At 41.5% G+C, this 18,795-nt stretch overlaps 1 protein-coding gene across 1 annotated transcript; it reads left to right on the top strand.

Annotated features, from left to right (window-relative positions):
* Positions 1–341: 341 nt before the first annotated feature.
* ADGRG4 (adhesion G protein-coupled receptor G4) lies at positions 342–11,315 on the top strand. Its single transcript, XM_059824565.1, has 11 exons — positions 342–416; positions 540–689; positions 1,533–1,655; positions 3,400–3,445; positions 4,323–4,426; positions 5,841–5,962; positions 6,812–7,080; positions 8,915–9,008; positions 10,079–10,368; positions 10,918–10,976; positions 11,283–11,315. Exons 1-11 carry the CDS (start codon positions 342–344, stop codon positions 11,313–11,315), a joined length of 1,365 nt encoding a protein of 454 aa, XP_059680548.1.
* Positions 11,316–18,795: the final 7,480 nt, after the last annotated feature.

Below are 18,795 nucleotides of genomic sequence, written 5' to 3'. Positions count from 1 at the left end.
AGTATCTTCCTCCTGCCAGAGTTTTGGCTTACTCCAACATGCTAACTCAATTGCTTGCCATCACCTGACCCTGTGCCAGACAAAATGCCATCTACCCCAAAATGGACCTGTTCTGCTCTAGAGATTGCTCCTTGCGATCACAAATCAGAGCAGAGGTTTTTAGCTGATTGTATCCTGACTGCATATTATCAACCCAGGAGAACATTTCAAGAGATGTATCTTTTTTTTCTTGCTGTTGCTCTTGGTAAAGTATCCTGAAGACAACTGAGGACATAGGCTATAAGGTGACTTACACAGAAAGAAATACGTCGGTCATAACCACTTCCTTGGCTTTGTTGGTGATGCGTCCAGATCCCAGCGTGTTTGGAGGACTGGCCTTTGGTATTACCTCCTACGACAGAGGTGTGGATCTCAAGGTGAGAGCAAAGTGTCACCTCAGGGACCACTGACTAAACCAGACAATCCTCCCGCTATTTTGTACCGTCGTGTATTTGACCTGAGGAAGGCAGCTCTGAGCATGTCACCTCTCTCTCCTGCAGATCAATGTTCAAGAAAATCCTTTCAAAAAGGCCTTGGCCTCGGTGTTTTTCCCAAAATCACTGAAGAAATTCCTAGGGATTGAGCACTCTGACCCAGAGAAGCATTCGAAGATCCAGTTTAAGTTTTTTGGCACTACTTCACTCTTTGCGGTAACTACGACTCCTAAGAAATGCAAACACGGCAGTAATCGGTTCAGCTGTTCTTAGTGTGTACAAAAGAAAAATCCCAATAATGTCATCTGTTCTGGGCACGTTTGGCATCAGACTGATGGAGCACTGAGAAATGTGCAGGGAAATCATACCCAGGCAGCAAAACCTTCGCTGTAGCAATGATGCTCTGAGAGATGTCTGTAGACCTTAGACTTCTTGTTCATTTTCTGTAGATGTTGTTATTCCAATACTGCTCTTCTGCAGGAAAAGAACATACCCTAATCCTCCTCTGACAGTAAGTTCTTGCTTAAGGAATATGCATAGTACATGTCAAATATCATGAAAATAATTTCAAGATTTACGTTTCCATTAAAATAACAGCAGCACTGATATGCAGCATTTAGGACTGCTCTAGTATTTGCTATGTTTTCTTAACTTGGGGCGGGGTGGCTGAGTGTAATTAAAAAGGGAGACATTTCTTTTGTTACGATGGAGCATACAGTGTGCTGAGCAATGCTTTTCACACAGAAGCAGCATTCACAATTGTGTCTACTGTCTAATGAGCTTAATGATGCACAACTGGATGTTTTGATATACTGAAACGATTATACAGCTTTCTCAATCCAGCTGATGCATCTGAAACTCTGTTCTGCTTCAGCTGCTGTGGAAACTGTCCCTGAACTTGCAACTAACTACATTTTCTAATGAAGTAGCAAGTAGCTAAATTACATCAGGCTTCCCATGGTGTTCAGCTGATCGCCATTTCCAAGAAATACAATTTAAAAAAATGGAAGCTGGGACAGCTTGGATTTTTTTTTGCATGCATGTATTTTTCCACTGCAGGATGACAGTTTAATGAAGGAGAGGTTGAATACTTACGTTGTGAGTGCCAGCATTGAAAATGCATCAATTCAGAACCTTAATGAGCCTGTGACTATTACGCTTCAGCACATAGACCAAAATACGGTAGGATGTGTTCATTTCATCAGAGACGTGAAGTAGAACCTATTTCACTTACCCTTACAATAAACTGGCAACGGGACAAATAAGCAAAAAATTTTGCTGCCTGACCTCTCCATAATATATCAACCAAAACATTGACAGACCACACAGATCTCGGTGTTTAATTCCTGCAGGTTAGTAAAGCTTGTGTCTCTACTCTAAATCCATGCTTAGCAGCAAGAGACGTTTTCATTGTTTCCTTGTTTTGATCTGCACTATTTTTTTCAAGGAATAGTTTATTTGCTAAAAAAATGGCAGGTTTTGGGTTTGACTGTAATAATTTGTAGTTGCTCCGAATCCAGCAAATTGTTTTAGTCACCAGAAGAGCTACATTTCCAAAAAAAATCAAACCATTGCATAGATGTTTTCAAAATTAATTTGCTTTCTTTTGTTTCCAAATGATGTTTCAAAATTAAAATGTATCTTAAATTATTTTCAAATGGGCATGGGTCAAACTTGTTGACTGAGTTCCACCTTAGCATTTTTGTGTTGCCAATGTTTATGGTCCAGCCTCCACACGAATATATTGCAAACCCAGGGTAGAACAAAATTATTCAATAAGATGAATTTGACTAAAGTTCAAGTTAACAAGAGCTTGAAAATGCTGCTTTTATAGCAATATACTCTTTCCATTCAGTTCTAGCAAATAGTATCTACCCAGAAATTTCATCTAGATATCCTCTCTCTTCCGTCATTTTTACTCCACCAGGCCATCTGGCACCTCTCAGTTTTTTTCCCTCGACCTTTTAAAAATATCCTAATTAAATATTTAATGAGATATCATCCTAACCTACATCTTTGGCTCTCTGCCTAATTATATTTGACAGTCTACAGATCACACGTCTTAACAGCTTATCTGTTAGGGCGGCTTCCTGTAAACTCCGTGCTTTATTAAATTTTATTAATAAAAAAAGAAAATGAATCTGTGCCTTGGGAAAGTTTGCTGCAGCATTATGAGTAATAAACTAGAATGTCCCCAAGAGAAAACATTGCATTGAATACCCATTTACATCTGTTCAACTGTTTGCAGTATGCAGGCAAGCTTTATTTTCTCTTAGGTGTCTTCCCTGCCTGGTTTCACAGAGAGAGAGAGGAAACACTGATATCCTAGAATAAAGGTTTTCTTATGGAGGGAATTGTTTGGGGTTTTTTTATTGTATAAAATCTCAGGTTGTTATTCTAGGTCTTAGTCATACCTTTTGAATTTCACCAGTAATTCAGGATGACATCTCGATACCACATGAAGCCAATGAGATTAGACATAGGAATCGGTCTAAGCTGGACAACTTGTCAGATTTTCTGCTGTCCTTAAAAGACAATGCAAGACACAGAAAGACTGGTAAAACTGGGAAAATCACTGACTCCCAGGACTTCCCTTGGCAAAGGAGAAGGTGAAAATTGGGACCCTCGGCTGGTTTTCAGTGCCATGGATGAGATGGCCGATATCCCAGCTGGTTCCCAATGACCAAGTGTCCAACTGCTCCTGAACTGCTGGCATCTCCAGTGACCTACAGACCCTCTGCGGCACCGCCATGCAAATGATGGCAGAGACCAGTGGGCTTTCTTGTCGAGCAGTACAGGGGAAATCAAATCTAACTAATGCCTTAGTTATAAACCCTGATTACAGGCAAGCTGCACCGTCTGCATGTGCAGGTGGTGTACAGACGTACTGAATAAATGTCGCAGCCTCCTTTTTCTCTGCTTTCAGGGTAATGCAGCAGTGCACTGCGTCTTTTGGGACTTTCAGAAGAACAGTAAGTGTTATTTACAGAGCTGCCACACCTCCTCGTTCACCAGCCTCACAGAGCCTTTGGCTCCTTGACATTGCAGCTTGAAACTTTGAGGCTGTCCTGTTGAGTCTGTGTTGCTGGTTTCCATTGACGTTGATACCTCAGTAATCAGTATTACTACTAGGGGATACACGTCTGGCATTGTACAATGGTGCACCTACACGAATAAAAAGACTTAGCCTGAAGAAAAAGCAGAAATGCACTGAAATGTCAGATGACTTCTCACAGTTACGTCAGAGAAGTCAGTGGGGGCTTTGCTGTGGTCAAGTCTTGAATATGGCTCAGATAACCCAACACACAGTTATCTTTCTGTGCCTGCTGACTAACTCAGAACACATGGGAGAGGTTTTCTCTGCAATTACTGGTGTTAGACTATATATATTTTTTTAAATCAGAAGCTTAGCTTCTGAATATGTCATACACGCCACATAAATAGGGTTATAAATTTAATCTTAGCAGGGAAGACCTGGCTTTTTCAACGCTACACTCTGCCTAAACAAATCCTCTGCCCTGTAAATATTTCTTGCCTTCTGTGTTTCCACTCCCTGCAGTGTAATCTAGTCCAGTGCGCTTTTCCTTACTTTCCTGCTTTCTCTGTCTGCAGGCATGTAACTGACTTCAAATATCTCTTCATTCCACCAAAGGCTTTCATCCAAGTTTTGAGGTTCTCAGGCAACTATATAAGATGTGTTCCTGTGTGAAATCTCACTTGTGTGCTGCTAAATGACCCTGCAATCTGTACTAACTTGAGCTCATATTCACACATTCTGCGTGCTGCAGAGCTATAAATGACTGAGCATGACTAACTCTACTTAAAAATCCTTTTTTCTCTATTACACAGATGGACTGGGTGGTTGGAATACATCGGGGTGTGAAATAGAATATACGGATATGAATTACACAATCTGTTTTTGTAACCATCTTACCCATTTTGGAGTCCTACTGGTAAGTACTCCATGAATCATCTCCAAAAAAGTCCCGTGGCACTAAACAAAGTCATCGCTAGTTTTGGGGAGAGATGGGAGATTCATATCTATACAAGCTGTTAGATATCTGCAATTTTGCCAAAATCAGTAATAACAAGCAAAACTGTTATAATGATTTTTATGGTATAAAGTCCTCTAAATGTCACTTGCTTCGAGGCAAATTCATTTTACAGATGTAGTTTGTACTTCTTTGCAATGTAACCTAATCAACGTTAATGTGTTATTTGCTGCATTGGAAATACTGTGTGAAATTTATTACCTGCCAGTGGCAACTGATGACATTACATCTTTCTGGAAGTTTTGTCTACGCTCCATCAGAAAGGGAAGTTTAATATAAATATGGGAGATGTCATTAACTATCATCTCTTATTTATAGGGCAGAAAAGGCAGCCAGTATTTTAATACAGAGAAACCTGCCTCTGAAAGTTGAATGTCAAAAAATGAGATGACTGCCTGAGAATGGGCTGCAACAAATGCGAAGTGATAGGCAAGTTCAAAGCAAACTGAGTAGATTAAAATTGTCTAATCCAGTAGGATACAACCTATGCGATGGGATAAGGCCATCCCTTTGCCTTCGGCTGCTTGCCCAGCTTCCGCTGGCGGACAGCGTGGTCCCGCTCCGAGCGAGGCACGGAAGCCCTCCCGGGTAGTAAAAATGTGACTTCGACAGGAAGGAGTTTAGATGTTATGGATTTCAGACAACTTGCTAAAGTTTCCATTCAAGCAAAGAGAATTCAGTCTGATTTTAAGATCGCACCGCTTCTGCACCGCCACTTCAGTTACCAGCACAGTTACAAGTGTTTCACAGCGCTGTCGATTGTACGTCAGAGATGTGGGTTACTACTCTGAGGTTCGAAGTTTCACCAAATAGAATAGAAACTGTGGCCGGGAACAGCAAAATCCTCCCAGCATTACTCCTGGCAGCAGCTGTGGAGAAGCAGAGCCCAGCCTCCCAGCTGATTTTTGCAGAGGGATGTTTTCTGGACGTGGCGGATCCTCCCACGCTCCAAGACATTTAGCAGGTTTGTGCAGTTCCCAAGAGTGGCAGCTGCCATTGAAACAAAGCAGAGTTTCTCCTACAAAGCGAGCTCCCAGTGGAATAATTTTGGCAAGATCCTGGAATCCTTGTTGAATTTGTGGTTTCTGAAGTGCAGCTTTTCTAGGTTCACAACTTATTACTGGATATTTTAAATACTGCGTGTTTTTACTAGTTTGGATATTCTGTAGGACTATACAATAAGACATAAAAATATTAATGGAAACCCTCCAGTAAGCAGAACAGAAATCTATTTCTTTATCAATGTGAAAATGTGGAAAGCCATTTTCTTTATCTGTTACATCAAATGATTGTGATTCTTTATCTTGTAACACAGGACTTGTCCCGGACAGAGATAGGTATCACACATGATCGTATATTAACTCTGATAAGCTATGCAGGATGTGGTGCTTCTTCCCTTTTTTTGGGTATAACACTGGTGACATATCTAGCGCTTGAGTAAGTCTGATCCTTTTTCTTATATCGCTTTTAATATTTTAGCAATAATGAATTTGCAGCGACTACCAGAACGTTTAATAATATTTGATGCTGTGATGCACAGGAGGGAAGACTGAGAGCTGACAGTATAAATACTGCTTTATTTTGACCTGTGACTGTGGTGAAATAAGAGGGATTCATATACTCAGGCTTCAATACAAGCACTACTCTGAACTGTTCACCAACTTCTAAGTTCCTAAACTTCTGTCATTTCCTAAATTTACCCATGGACATGGGCAAGATATCATGTCAGGAATCTGGAATATTCCCTGTATATAGACTACGCATTGGATGATATCAGCAATCTGGCATTTTCTCTGTGTATAGACTGTACATTGGATGATATCAACAGTAAAATAGGGAAACTTTCCTCTTCTCTTGTTCTTGGTCTTTCTTGTGTTTTGTCCTTTTGGATAGGTTTCGTTTTATACTGTATGTGCCAGTAGCTCCTGGCACGATGCGGCCCTAGACTTAGGTAACTGTGGGTGCTTTCATAACCCAGTAATATTCCAATAACAATAATATTTGATGCAGTAGTAAAAAGATGATACTAAGTCTGTCTCTCCTCCACCAAGTGCGAAAAACCTAGCAGGTTTCTATGTATATAGAAGTTCTGCTTTTTCAGGCTGGGAGATCTGCTTCAAAAAATGCACTAGTGATTTGATAAAAAACACTAATGTAGACACAACTCGTACCACAAGAAGCCAATTTATAATATGCCAAATACACGTTTGTACTACCTTGCTTTAGTGAAGGCACCCAGCACAACTCATGTAACGATAATCTTGTGGACTTGCCCCTTCTTTTTAGAAAGCTGCGGAGAGACAACCCTTCAAAGATCCTGCTCAATCTTTGTGCCGCACTGCTGATGCTGAACATGGTCTTCCTCACCAATTCCTGGCTGTCCTCGTTCAACCAGCCAGGACTCTGTATCACCGTGGCCGTGCTCCTTCACTATTTCCTTCTTGCAGCTTTCACGTGGATGTGCCTGGAGTCTGTTCACTTTTACTTGGCTCTCGTCAAAGTTTTCAATGTTTATGTCCCAAAGTACATCCTAAAATGCTGTATTGCTGGCTGGGGTAAGTAAGTGGATTTCTTCTCCACTTCTGTGCTTGTGAACTTCTCTGAGACAGGGGCGTATTTGCAAAAGTAAGTTAGGGCACTGAGCTAGTAGAAATGTGGTGCACACCCTGAGCTGTAAGGATGGATTTCTTCCCCCCGGCAGGTTCAGCTTCAGTTTCTTCTGCCCAGGGAGACATTAGCAGAACGTGGGTGTTGCTCCCCACACAGAGTCATACGCAAGCAAAGGCCCCTCACTACAAGAAGGACATTGAGGTGCTGGAGCGTGTCCAGAGAAGGGCGACGAAGCTGGTGAGGGGTCTGGAACACAAGTCTTATGAGGAGCGGCTGAGGGAGCTGGGGTTGTTCAGTCTGGAGAAGAGGAGGCTGAGGGGAGACCTTATTGCTCTCTACAACTGCCTGAAAGGGGGTTGTAGAGAGGTGGGTGTTGGCCTCTTCTCCCAAGTGACGAGTGACAGGACGAGAGGAAATGGCCTCAAGTTGCACCAGGGGAGGTTCAGGCTGGATATTAGGAAAAAGTTCTTTACTGAGAGAGTAGTGAAACATTGGAATAGGCTGCCCCGGGAGGTGGTAGAGTCACCCTCCCTGGAGGTATTCAAGGAGCGTGTGGATGTGGCATTGTGGGATGTAGCTTGATGGGCATGGTGCTGTGTGGTGTTGGGTGGGTTAGTTTCTGGTGTGTTGTGGTTTGTTGTTGTTGTGTGGGGTTTTTTTTGTTTTGTTTTGGGTTTTTTTGTTTTTTTTTTTTTTTTTGTGGGGTTTTTTTGGTTTTTTTGTTTTTTTTTTTAGGTTGGACTTGATGATCTTACAGGTCTTTTCCAACCTTAGTGATTCTGTGTTTCTGTGAAAATGGGCATAAGAACTGCTTTCCCTACCCCTCCTGCTCTTCGCAGGAATGGTTTCTCACGGTACCTCACGTCAGTGGGTGTGCCTGAGGAAGCATAAGCTGCCCACAGCCTTCACCCCTGCCTTGGTGATGCTCAGAGGTGATTCTGATCGCCTTCTCCAGGCCTCTCGTCCTTACCTGCTATTCTATGCATGATTCCCCTGCGGGGGGTGGATTTGGCTCTCCCGAGGACTTCACTGATTCACCTTTCCTCCAAGCACTAAGCATCAGGGACTCGTTTGGGAGAAACGTAACAAAAAGGACCCAAAATGCTGGCTCAGCTGTTAGAAAAGGTGTTCTCAGAGGCACTGACCCAGAGCAGAATTTGGTCTGTATTTTTTGGGTTGCTATTAGATGCTATTTTAAAGGGGGTTTTAGGCTTTTGAATAGTGTGCAGCGTATCATCATCTCTATTCTTAGATTTAATGCTGCACATAATTGTTGTCAGGGGCAGCCATCCGCGCTGGCGTTGTTGGCCGCAGTCACTCTCAACAGAGAAGCCTGAAGTGAAAGAAATATGGGAAATGGAAAACAAGTGGAAGGGAAGACTGATAAAACACTGTCTGGGAAATGTCTGTCTCTGTCAGATCTGAACGCAGAATGCTGTGGTCTGCTTATCTTTTGACACTCTGCTTTTTGTAATAATCAGTTGGTTTTATTTTACCAGATTGGATCCCTTCTGGAGATGTTTGAACACTCACAAACATTTTGCAAACACAGATATTTTTATGCCTACTCATTTATAATTTACATAAATAAGAAGATTAATCCTGCTACGCCACATATTTAATTACACTCATTTCAGAAGGAGCTTTAGGGGTGGAGTTTGATCCCAAGATGTACATGTCTGCTGTAATTACTCATCACAGATTATCTGACATATTTCCATATTCTCCATTTTATCTTTTTTATCTAAATATCTCTTTTTCTCTTGCCTTCCATATTAGGAATACCAGCTGTTGTAATTGCTATTGTTCTCATTATAAATAAAGACTTCTATGGCAATGGATCACATTCTGAGAGCAATCCATTCAGCAATTTGTAAGTATAATATTTTAAGCTTTTTGATGGTCACCAGAGTATCTTAAAGACACAAGAAATAACCAGAAGGCAACAACTTCTCTCTTGCTTTTGTCTTTCCTACCCCATCTTAATCTTCTCCTTTTAGTGGGTCTGGTTCAGTGGATCATTTTGGATGTATGGCTACTACATGGAGTAACTCTCACATCAGTGAACTGGGCTTGAGGACAGGGAGGACTTCTGCCAGTCAACTCCATTTTTACTTTCTGGAAAATCTCTTTCTTTACATGACATTAATTCAGTCTGATGAATTTGTATATGCTCCTGCATGTTCTAGATTTCTGGTAAAACCTGAAAGCAAAATAATTGCTCTAGTATTTTGCACGTTTGCTTCTGTTTTTTTAATGTCAGTTCACATCACTCTCTCTTCATCATTTCAAATTCTTTTATTAAATCATCTCAACTGCCTCTCTTTTCCAGTGGGAAAACACTGCATTCTTTCATCCTTTTTTAAAAGGGTTTCATAGCAAAGAATGCTTCCATTTTCCCCCCTACTTTCTGTTTAGCACGATTTCTGTTTAGCTTGTTGGTGAAGATTACCTGGAATATTTGAATTCTATCCCATCAGAGAGGCAACACACACCCATGACACCTCAGAGGGAAAATTGTTACCCATCTTTAGCAAAAAGGTAGCAAAACTCACTAACTGCTCTCTGAGGAAAAGCTAACCAGTGCTCATCTTTGTGCTCTACTATTATTTAGACTCTGAATTAAGTCATATTTAACTCGGTTTTCCTAAGGCAGTGTGTCTTTGTGCATATAGTTTATTAAGTTGTGAAACAATTGTCAGGTTTATCTGAATTTGGCAGACATATTAAAGTCTCAAAGTTACTGAATTTCTCTAACATCCATAAAAAAGGCAAGTGGAGAGATTCTATGAATGTCTTTATTGGGGGAAAGTAATGGGCATTATGGAATACCCCTTATTAGGTATGGGAGAACCATACGGGAAACTTATTTTGGATACCAGGCTTCATTAGTTTCACTGCTCACAAAACTCCATATTAAATACATACTTCCCTTTCTTGCAGTTGCTGGATTAAAGAGAGCATAGTGTTTTACATCTCCGTTGTGGCCTATGTCTTCTTAATATTTTTGACGAATACAGCCATGTTCATCACTGTTCTCCTTCAAATCCACTCCGTGAAATCAAGGACACAAAAGAGATCCAGATTCTGGAAACGGGGTTTTCTCCAAGACCTCAAAAGTGCTTTCAGCCTGATGTTCCTTTTGGGCTTAACCTGGGGCTTTGTCTTTTTTGCCTGGGGAGCAGTGAGGATATTTTTCTTGTATCTCTTCAGCATTTTTAACACCTTGCAAGGTAATTTCTGAATGGAGTACTGCTATAAATACAGCAGTTTAGGACCGTGGAATAGAAATAAATTTGTAACATCATGTAATTCAAGCATGGGGGAAGACGAGTGCTCATGTAGCTTTTGTGTTACACTGTTGAGCTATTTTAATAGGAAGCTCCACTGCGGTGGGTGATAGTGTTGCTTAGACAGCATTGCTGTGATAGATATACCCTTAAAGACACGAATTCATGCCTTTGAAACATGGGTCCAGATAAATGCATCTCTTCAGGAGCTGGCACAATCCTTTTCATCCGGGCATGGAAATGGTTGACAGAATCTACAGTGACTTGCAGATTATTCTTATACCAAATCCGCAGCAAGCTCTTCCCATTACCCTTTCATAGGCACAAAGGACTCACTACAATTCTGGGCCAACACGATGCTGGCCCAGGGACCACCTCTCTGCCCGTACGTAACGTACGGGTAACTGAGTGGCATACAAAAAGTTTAGAAAAGGGACAGCAGGTTGGAGAATCCACCTGAAAATCTGTGAATTTCCCTTCTTACTTCTTTAGGGTTCTTTATCTTTGTGTTTCACTGCCTAATGAAGGAAGAAGTAGTGAAGCAGTGCCGAGTACACTTTTGCTGGGGAAGATTTCATCTGAGTAATTATTCTGGTAAGCATTGAGGGGTTTTGTTTAGCTTGACTCTTAAGTCTTCGTCTGCTACTGATGTCACATTTGTTCTACGTTAAGAAATAAGGCTCCCCTCATGCCTTTCTGCATTGCATTGGATAATTGTTCTTTAATAGGTCTTTATCCTCTTCCACTAACTGCTTATGTGATATGATGACGGGGTGACAGTACGCAGTAAAAAATGTCGATTTCCAAAAAAGATTTCAGCTTGGTCTCTAATTCTGTTCTCACATGCCCTTATGTAGGCTATGTTTTTGGTGGCCTTCCAGTCTTCATAAAGCCGAGATTCAGACATTTATGCAGGATATTGGACATACTAGTAGCTATTTTTTATGTGCAGGAGCTGGGTTGGCTCAGCCTGGGAAGGAGAAGGGAGATGTAATTGCTGCCTTTGGCTATCTGAGGGGTGGTTATAGAGGAGAGACAGACTCTTCTCAGAGGTACACAGCAAGAAGACAAGAGGCAATGCACACAAGTCACAGCTATGGAAATTCCCATTATTTATAAGGAAACACACTTTTTCACAATAAGGGTAGTTAAATAGGTGACAGTGGCCCAGAGAGGCGGTGGAGAGAGTCTCTCTTCTTGGAGGGTCAAAATTCAGTTGGACAGGTGCTTGACCAACCTGATCCAACTCTCGGCAGGAGGTTGGAGTGAAGACCCCCAAAGGTCCCTTCCAACCTAAATTATTACAAGATTCTGCTATCTACCAGCTCAGCAAAAATAACATGGGCTGTAGCTTATTCTGGGCTACCCCAGTGATGTTGATTTTTCACAGAAATGTGGAAGAATTTAATAACTTCGGTACCTCTGTGTGCCTATCAAAATTAGGTGACATTATGAATGGGTATAACAAAGGAAAAGCTAAATCAGTTGGTTCAGTCTTTTCAGGAAACCAGACTAAAAATCCTGTATTGACACATGTCCTGTACACAGCAGTCCTGTGCATTGTGTGCCGCTGAGGAATATGTAGTTTTCCATTTGCAGAGGGGGCATTCAGTAAGAATGCTCTGAAGTAGCACACAGAGTATTCTCCCTTGAGCATGAGCCAGCTCGATGTTGTACGATACAATAAGGGTAAGGCTGCCATTCCTCTCCTTTGTGTACTTCCTATCTTCTTCGGTAAGACCTTATCCAAATTAGTGTTACTAGATTGGGTCCCTAAAGGGGAAATAGAAGACTGAATTGCTGGTATCCAGCCCCGCCTGCACAAGTGTGACAGAGCTAGTGTAAAAACTAACAGCAGGAATTGTGCATTGTACTGCAGAGCTTCAGGGCAGGTACAAGGATGGCACAAGCAGCAAGCACAGACCTTTCTCCTCCCTGGTCTCTAGTAGTTTTAGATGTGGCACCTGTACAGAATTTTACCCTGTGCCTTCCACTCTCTGATTTCAGACTGGAGTGGGTCAGGTGCAACTGCTGGATCTACACCAAGGCATTTAAACCACAAATCACCATCCCAGCCTTTGTGGAGTCTAAATTCTAATGGAACAAGTTCAACTTTCAATGGTTCAGATTTCCTTCCCAGGACTTCTCTGGATATAAATTTTAGGATCGGTAAGAAAACCAGTGTGCACTGCATAGACTAGAATGCAATAGGTTCCATATGGTGGCTGTCAAATCCCAACCAATGGAAATAAATAGGAAAACTTTCACTGCTTTGTCTGTGCCAGACTTCAGTTTGGGGTTAATGGTTGCATTACAGATGGCTTTTGCTGTACTACGGGAAGTAAGAAAGCCCTTAAGATCCTGGTATGGCTCTTCTCCAAAAGGAAGGGAACTCTCTGCTCAGCTTCCACCTTAGGCACCTAAGAGATATTCTACCCTGAGCCAGCTGGCTGTCATTCTCATGGGACCGACTTCCAGTTAGGGAGCACTATAGTCTATCTGTCTCATGCATTCCCAAAAGAGCAAAAGATCTTTGGGATTACAGAAAATTGAACAGGACCTGCTGTAAACCTGTTTAGTCCAGAAGAATCCCAGCAAGAGGTTTTGCCTTCCAAGATGGAGAAATTGTTGCTAACCCGTATTCTGAAAAAGGGATGCCTTTATAGGAATTCTGACCTAAGCACCAAACATTCCTGGTTGGGTTTGGAAACACACTGATTTCTGTTATTTCTCCGAAGACATTAAATCAGTGAGTTGTACATAGACAGGCTTCTTTCTAAACAAACTGAACCAAATTATAATCATGGAAAATTTTCCTTAATTCTTTTCCATAGCTGAAGTTCATTACAACCCAAGTGCTGTACCTGCAGAAGATGGTGAGACCAAACATCCTTATTCACGAAGAATACTACCCATGGATACAGGGCTGCACTATCCACAGAAAGCAAGATTTTTTCATTGATACTGAATTTTTTTTCTTCTGATTATCTAATGATGATTCTCTTTTGTGGCATGTAGAAATAAACATTGATCTAAATAATCACTTATAGTGTACAGTTAGCGCTCTGAACACAATTATAGAGCTAAAACATCCCAGGATTCAACTCTCTAGGCTTTAGTGGAGTGGCAGTACTGACCACGTAAGGATTTGGTTCCCCTGTGTTTCCAAGATTAGCTGTCATATCAAAGAGAGACTGGAACCATTCCATTCCTCATCATTAGCCTTTCTCATAGTGTCTCCTCTTTTTTTTCTCTTTACACCCTCCTGCCATCCCTCTGTTCCCTTCTTCACCTGACACTTATCCTCAGAACCTAATATCCATGCTACTGAGTTTCAAGTCATATTTTTGAGCCTGTTAGCTGACTGTCTCAGACATGGATGTCTAGGCTCCTCAATCAGTATCTTTCCTTACTTTTTCTGAGATGGATTTTGATCAACGTATACATTAAGAAATAGGACTCAGCTTTCCAAGATGTTCCTTTCAGTTGTATGTTTCTATTTTCAGGTGTGCTGGCACTGCTGACTTAGATTTAGATCTCTAAATAGATGTAGATGCGTGTTTACATGTTTGAAACCTTTGCCCAGTAGCTTCAAATGGAATGTGGAAACAAGAAAAATGGAAACTCCCACCTCTAAAGGGTATCCATGTGTACAATAAAGTTTTCAGATTTCAGATCTCCTGCAAAAAAACAGACCAATAGCAGATAACAACCTACCATATTTGCAGGTGGCGATTAAGAAGTTTGCCCTTTAGTAATACTTTGCTGTGAATACAGCAGGAGGTAAACTCCATTTCATAACATCACAAGAGAGACTTAACTTTCCTCTCTTACTGAAGAGGGGCTTTATTTCGACAAATGTGTTTGAATCGGTAACTTGCCTGCTCAGCCGAGTCCTAGTTTCAGTTTTGAATGCCTTTCTCTGTATCATTCAAGTAAAGATTTTTTGATGATTGCTAATATAGTAAAATACTAACCTGTGCTGATGATGGAGAAGTAAAAAAAAATATAATGGAGCGATGTCTTAGAGCTGGTGTGTACGATAGCAAATACAAAAGGTTCTTTCATTCTGTGAATAACTCCCACACAGCAATTAGTGGAAAAAGATGAATATTTCAAGGTGCAGTAGCTACAGCCAGCCTACTTGAAATTAGACAGAACACCTTCAGTTCCTTGGCTTTCTGGGAGAAATGTTAGCTTTAAAAACACGCAAACAAGTTCCACCTTGTACCCACTTGTTTGTAACTCGAAATTGCTTTCAATGAGAAAGAAATTTAATACAAAATACAGTTCAGTATGTTGGACCCTTGAACTATCATTCTCTGCTTGTATTCTTTATTTTCATTAGTAAACTCTTCGTTCCACAATCCGCTGCTGAACACAAGGTTTCCCTGCTTTGTAATGAGAAGCAGGACGCGCTGTGCTGTGGTGCTGCGTGCTAAAGCTGTGCCTGACTCCCCTTGCACCCCTAACCTGGCTGCTGCACACCCCAGGGGGGTCCTGCGAGGGTACGGAAGGAGGCTGCGGAGGTCTTCGGAGGAACTGGAGCTTGAGTCCTCCCCTGAGTCCCTTTTACATCACTTTGTCTCTGCTAGGATACCAGGAAGTCTAGGTGGATGGATAGTCTGCCCCTGTTTCCTTTGACCCTCACCGTCCGCCGTCGTGCAGTGATTCTTTCTGCATACACTTCATAGGACAGAAGGTAATAGGCTTAAATGAAGACTAGACATCAGGTAACAATTTCTAATTTTAAGGAATAAGTGGTCTAGAGAGCGCATGGAATTGCCATCACTGCAGGTCTTAAAAAACACGCACAGTGATAAGGCAAATATCTGCCAGAATTGGTATAAGTAAAGTTGATTTTGCCTTAGGGCAAAGGATGGACTGGAAGACCTGTGGAAAGTCCTGCCAGCTCTATTTTCTATTACTCTAATTTAAAAGAAAAGGCAGCAAACGAGGATCAATATGAGAGCAACATGAAAGTGGCCTTGTCTCCTGCACGCCGTAATTGTTTTTTTACATTTCTGATAAAAGACAAAATGTACCTTCGTTTTCTAAAGTTTTTGCTAAATGCCCTCATAACATTATTAAATGCTTAGGAGCAACAAAGATTTGGATAAAAGCTGGACAAGCAGTGAGAAAGGTGCTGGAATAATTAAGACTTCTCAGGCTGCCAAGAAATGGCTGGAAATGCCATTTCTTGGGCAGATCCGTCAGCGTGTTTCCTGCTTCGGAGGTGTAACAGCGGGAAGAAGAGGAAGCTGCACGGCGTGGAGCGGTATCAGTTCTCCATTCTTGCTATTGATTTTTTTTTTGTCTATTCAAAAAGCAAAATCTGGAAGTAAATTTTTAAAAACCTGTCAACTTGCTTATGTAAAATGTAAAGCGCTATTTGTTCTGGGAAGGCAGTTAGCTCACTTCCACTCTCCATCATATGCCTAATGGCTTTTCCAGCTAAACAGTGTATCATTTATGTTTCAAGCATGGCATTGTTTAGGCTGTCAGCCGGAATGAAGATGTGTAATTTTCTTTGGGCTGAAATAATATCTTCCGCACCAGCACTATTACATTTGCTCCTCTCCAACGTATCTATGCTGACATTCTGTCACAGAATCGTGCGTTGATGGTTTTCACAGGGAGAGGACATGCACAAAGACAAATCTAATAAAAAATTGCTATGCGCTTGTGATTCACATCCTCATAATTTTAGGTGATGGGAACAGCTTCCGCAGCTCAGGCTTGAACGTGACCTGACGGGCAGCGGTGCGTTACCCATACAAACGCAGCCTCCTCCCCGCGGTTTTGATTGTATCGGTTGACTCTGCTCGCTCTCTGAGAAAGAAGCAATCTAAAAGCTCCTTTGATTTCTAAGTAACTCTCATTTACTCCTAGATCGCTTATTTTTAGTGATACATACACCAGAAAATGCATGCTCTACTTTAAATCAATGAAAGAAGGATTTCTGAAAGTATATTTATCTATCAAGACAATTATTTGATGTCAGATCTCAGTGAATTGTTAACAATAGGTTAGACGATGCAGAAGAAATAAAAACCGATAGTAAAATCACTGCAGCAGCTGTGGTGACTCGGGCAAAGCCTTCCCTACTCCCATCTTGCTATTTAGACTGGCACAAAACTCCACCACCCTTCGTACCAACTAAGTCAGTGGATGCAGATCCAAGGTGGGCAGCTCACTCAAGGGTCCCTGGAGACTTCTGATGTCTCTACATGGACAAGTGGCTAAAGCTGCCTTCTAGCTGAATGTATGTCCAGCACTTTGATAACCATGTGATAGATAAAGATTACGTAGGATGACAGTTAAAGGTCAGTACAGCTTGTTTTAAGTTTTCTTCTGACAGTTTATGAATCTACAGTAGTGGCTAGCAATACAGGTATATACTAACAGCCAAGATGTAGAATTCTTTCTAAATTTAACACGCAGTTGTTATTGGGACAACGAAAGAAATGTCATTATGGAAAACCATTTGAGATTAAAAATCAAAATACTGGGAAGATAATTACCTATCGCCTAAGACGATTGTTAAGTGTTAATGCACAATACTCTGTGCTTTTAGGTATCAGAAAGTATTTAGCATGTAATGACACTCTAATGGTTCTAAATTAAATGTATCATTGAGAGTTTCAAGGATGCCCAAAAGAAGTATGCTTGCTTTATTATTTCATTGCCTGATTGTTCCTGTAACGGAAGAAATTCAAGGATATGTTCCAGTATTTATTTTTCTCTCTTTTCTGAGAAATGACACCAGTATTTCCCCAGCCATTCCCATACTGAAACTGGCTGAGGAAACTCTTGGAAAAGGAGGCTGGAGGGGATACAAGAATGGAGAAACAACACAAAAGGTATTTGGAGCCGTTGATGAATGAGAGCAGTTGAGACCCTGTCACAGGCGGACTGAGTCCCACTAACTCTACTGAACAGTTGCATTTAGACACTGCAACAGAATCAGAAACTGTTTTCTTAGATTTAACCAAGAAGATACCCGTCTTGTTGCTGCCTCACTGAACGCTGCTCCTGACAGCTCATCTGAACTGACTTTCCATCTCACCTTCATAACACTGAGGGCTGGGACAGCATTATTTTTGCTCCTAGACATGCTGATAAGTCTTGTGGTGTTTGAAAGTGTAACTGAATAGCTCATCTTGAGTTCCAAAAAACAGGGATGCAGTTCCATTCAAACATTGCTGCAGGATTTGATGCCCTGAGTGCACAGCTCCCTCTGCCCTTGGTGTAGAATCAACTCCACACAGGTGATAGCGAGATAAACCCAGTAATCAATCAATGTATTTTTCTCCTAAACAGTTAGTCTTTGACAATATACGGTTACACTCTGCTATGAATGTGACACGGCCAAGTAAATTGTCACTGAAGTGTCATAAAAAGATATTTTCCTTTTTAATAGCTCAGTAGTTGATTTGTTTCCAAGTGCTGAGGACACTGGGCAATGGTAAAAAATCAAAATACAGGATAGAGAAGATGTTCCCATTTACCAGTAAGAATCATCAGACTGATGGACACTGAAACCAAGCTCTTGTGCTCACAAGTGAAGAAATCCAGCGCAGGCAGTGCCTTACGCAACCTCCCTCCCCGTTGCCTGACACTGGTAGCTCCGAAATGGATGCCTGGCAGGATGGGGAGGCGATGTTCTCTCTGTTTAGGGAGGGACTCAGATGTAGCGCACGGAAATGACTCATTCCCATTCTCGCAGTAAGACAGAGCAGAAGTGGAAACAGCCCTGGATGTGTTAGTAATTGGGTCTAAACATGGACCGCTGTCTCTGACATCGACGCTCACTCTGGGTGTGCACTCAGGCTTTCCCACTTAATACTTGCCTGCCTGAACACTAGAAAATGGATTGGGAACAGTCACACAAGTCATACAGTCCATCAAATGGCTGTCAGATAAAAGCTTCATTCTTACTACTGACGTGAGTTATGATACTCTTTGTCCCCTCATCTTCCCATTATTTGTCATGCTATTGGCAATTCCAATTTAAAGAGAAGACACTGAAGCTGCAACACAGATGCAAGTCAGAAATAAGGCAATTACACACGCCCATCCCTGACAGACTGCTGTCCCTGGAGCAGGGACTCCTCTTCCCAACACAAAGGTGGCAAAGCCAGTTCAGAAAACACTAGGAAGAAAAAGATATTTCAGATAACATAATTCTAGTTACAACTGCAGAGCCTAGCTTATAAGCTAGGGTTGTTAAAGGACTCCAGGTTAGGACTTCTTGATGGAGGAGCAAAAAGCCTTCCTCCACCTTTGTGTCAAAAGAAGACGACCTAAAAGAAAGGCTACTGAGATTTGCTGGAAGGGAAAGATTTACATCGATACGGGCAAAATCCG

Source organism: Gavia stellata, chromosome 14, assembly GCF_030936135.1.
Source record: "Gavia stellata isolate bGavSte3 chromosome 14, bGavSte3.hap2, whole genome shotgun sequence".
NCBI classification, from domain to species: domain Eukaryota; kingdom Metazoa; phylum Chordata; class Aves; order Gaviiformes; family Gaviidae; genus Gavia; species Gavia stellata.
The sequence above is the reverse complement of the archived record's forward strand: the minus strand, read 5'-3'. Positions and strand labels throughout refer to the sequence as shown.

Excerpts from the sequence above, each read along its gene's own strand:
- ADGRG4 (XM_059824565.1), top strand. The coding sequence starts at position 342 with ATGCGTCCAGATCCCAGCGTGTTTGGAGGACTGGCCTTTGGTATTACC. Across the intron at positions 9,009-10,078 it reads AGCAATCCATTCAGCAATTT|TTGCTGGATTAAAGAGAGCA; the intron begins GTAAGTATAATA and ends CCTTTCTTGCAG. Across the intron at positions 10,369-10,917 it reads CATTTTTAACACCTTGCAAG|GGTTCTTTATCTTTGTGTTT; the intron begins GTAATTTCTGAA and ends TTACTTCTTTAG.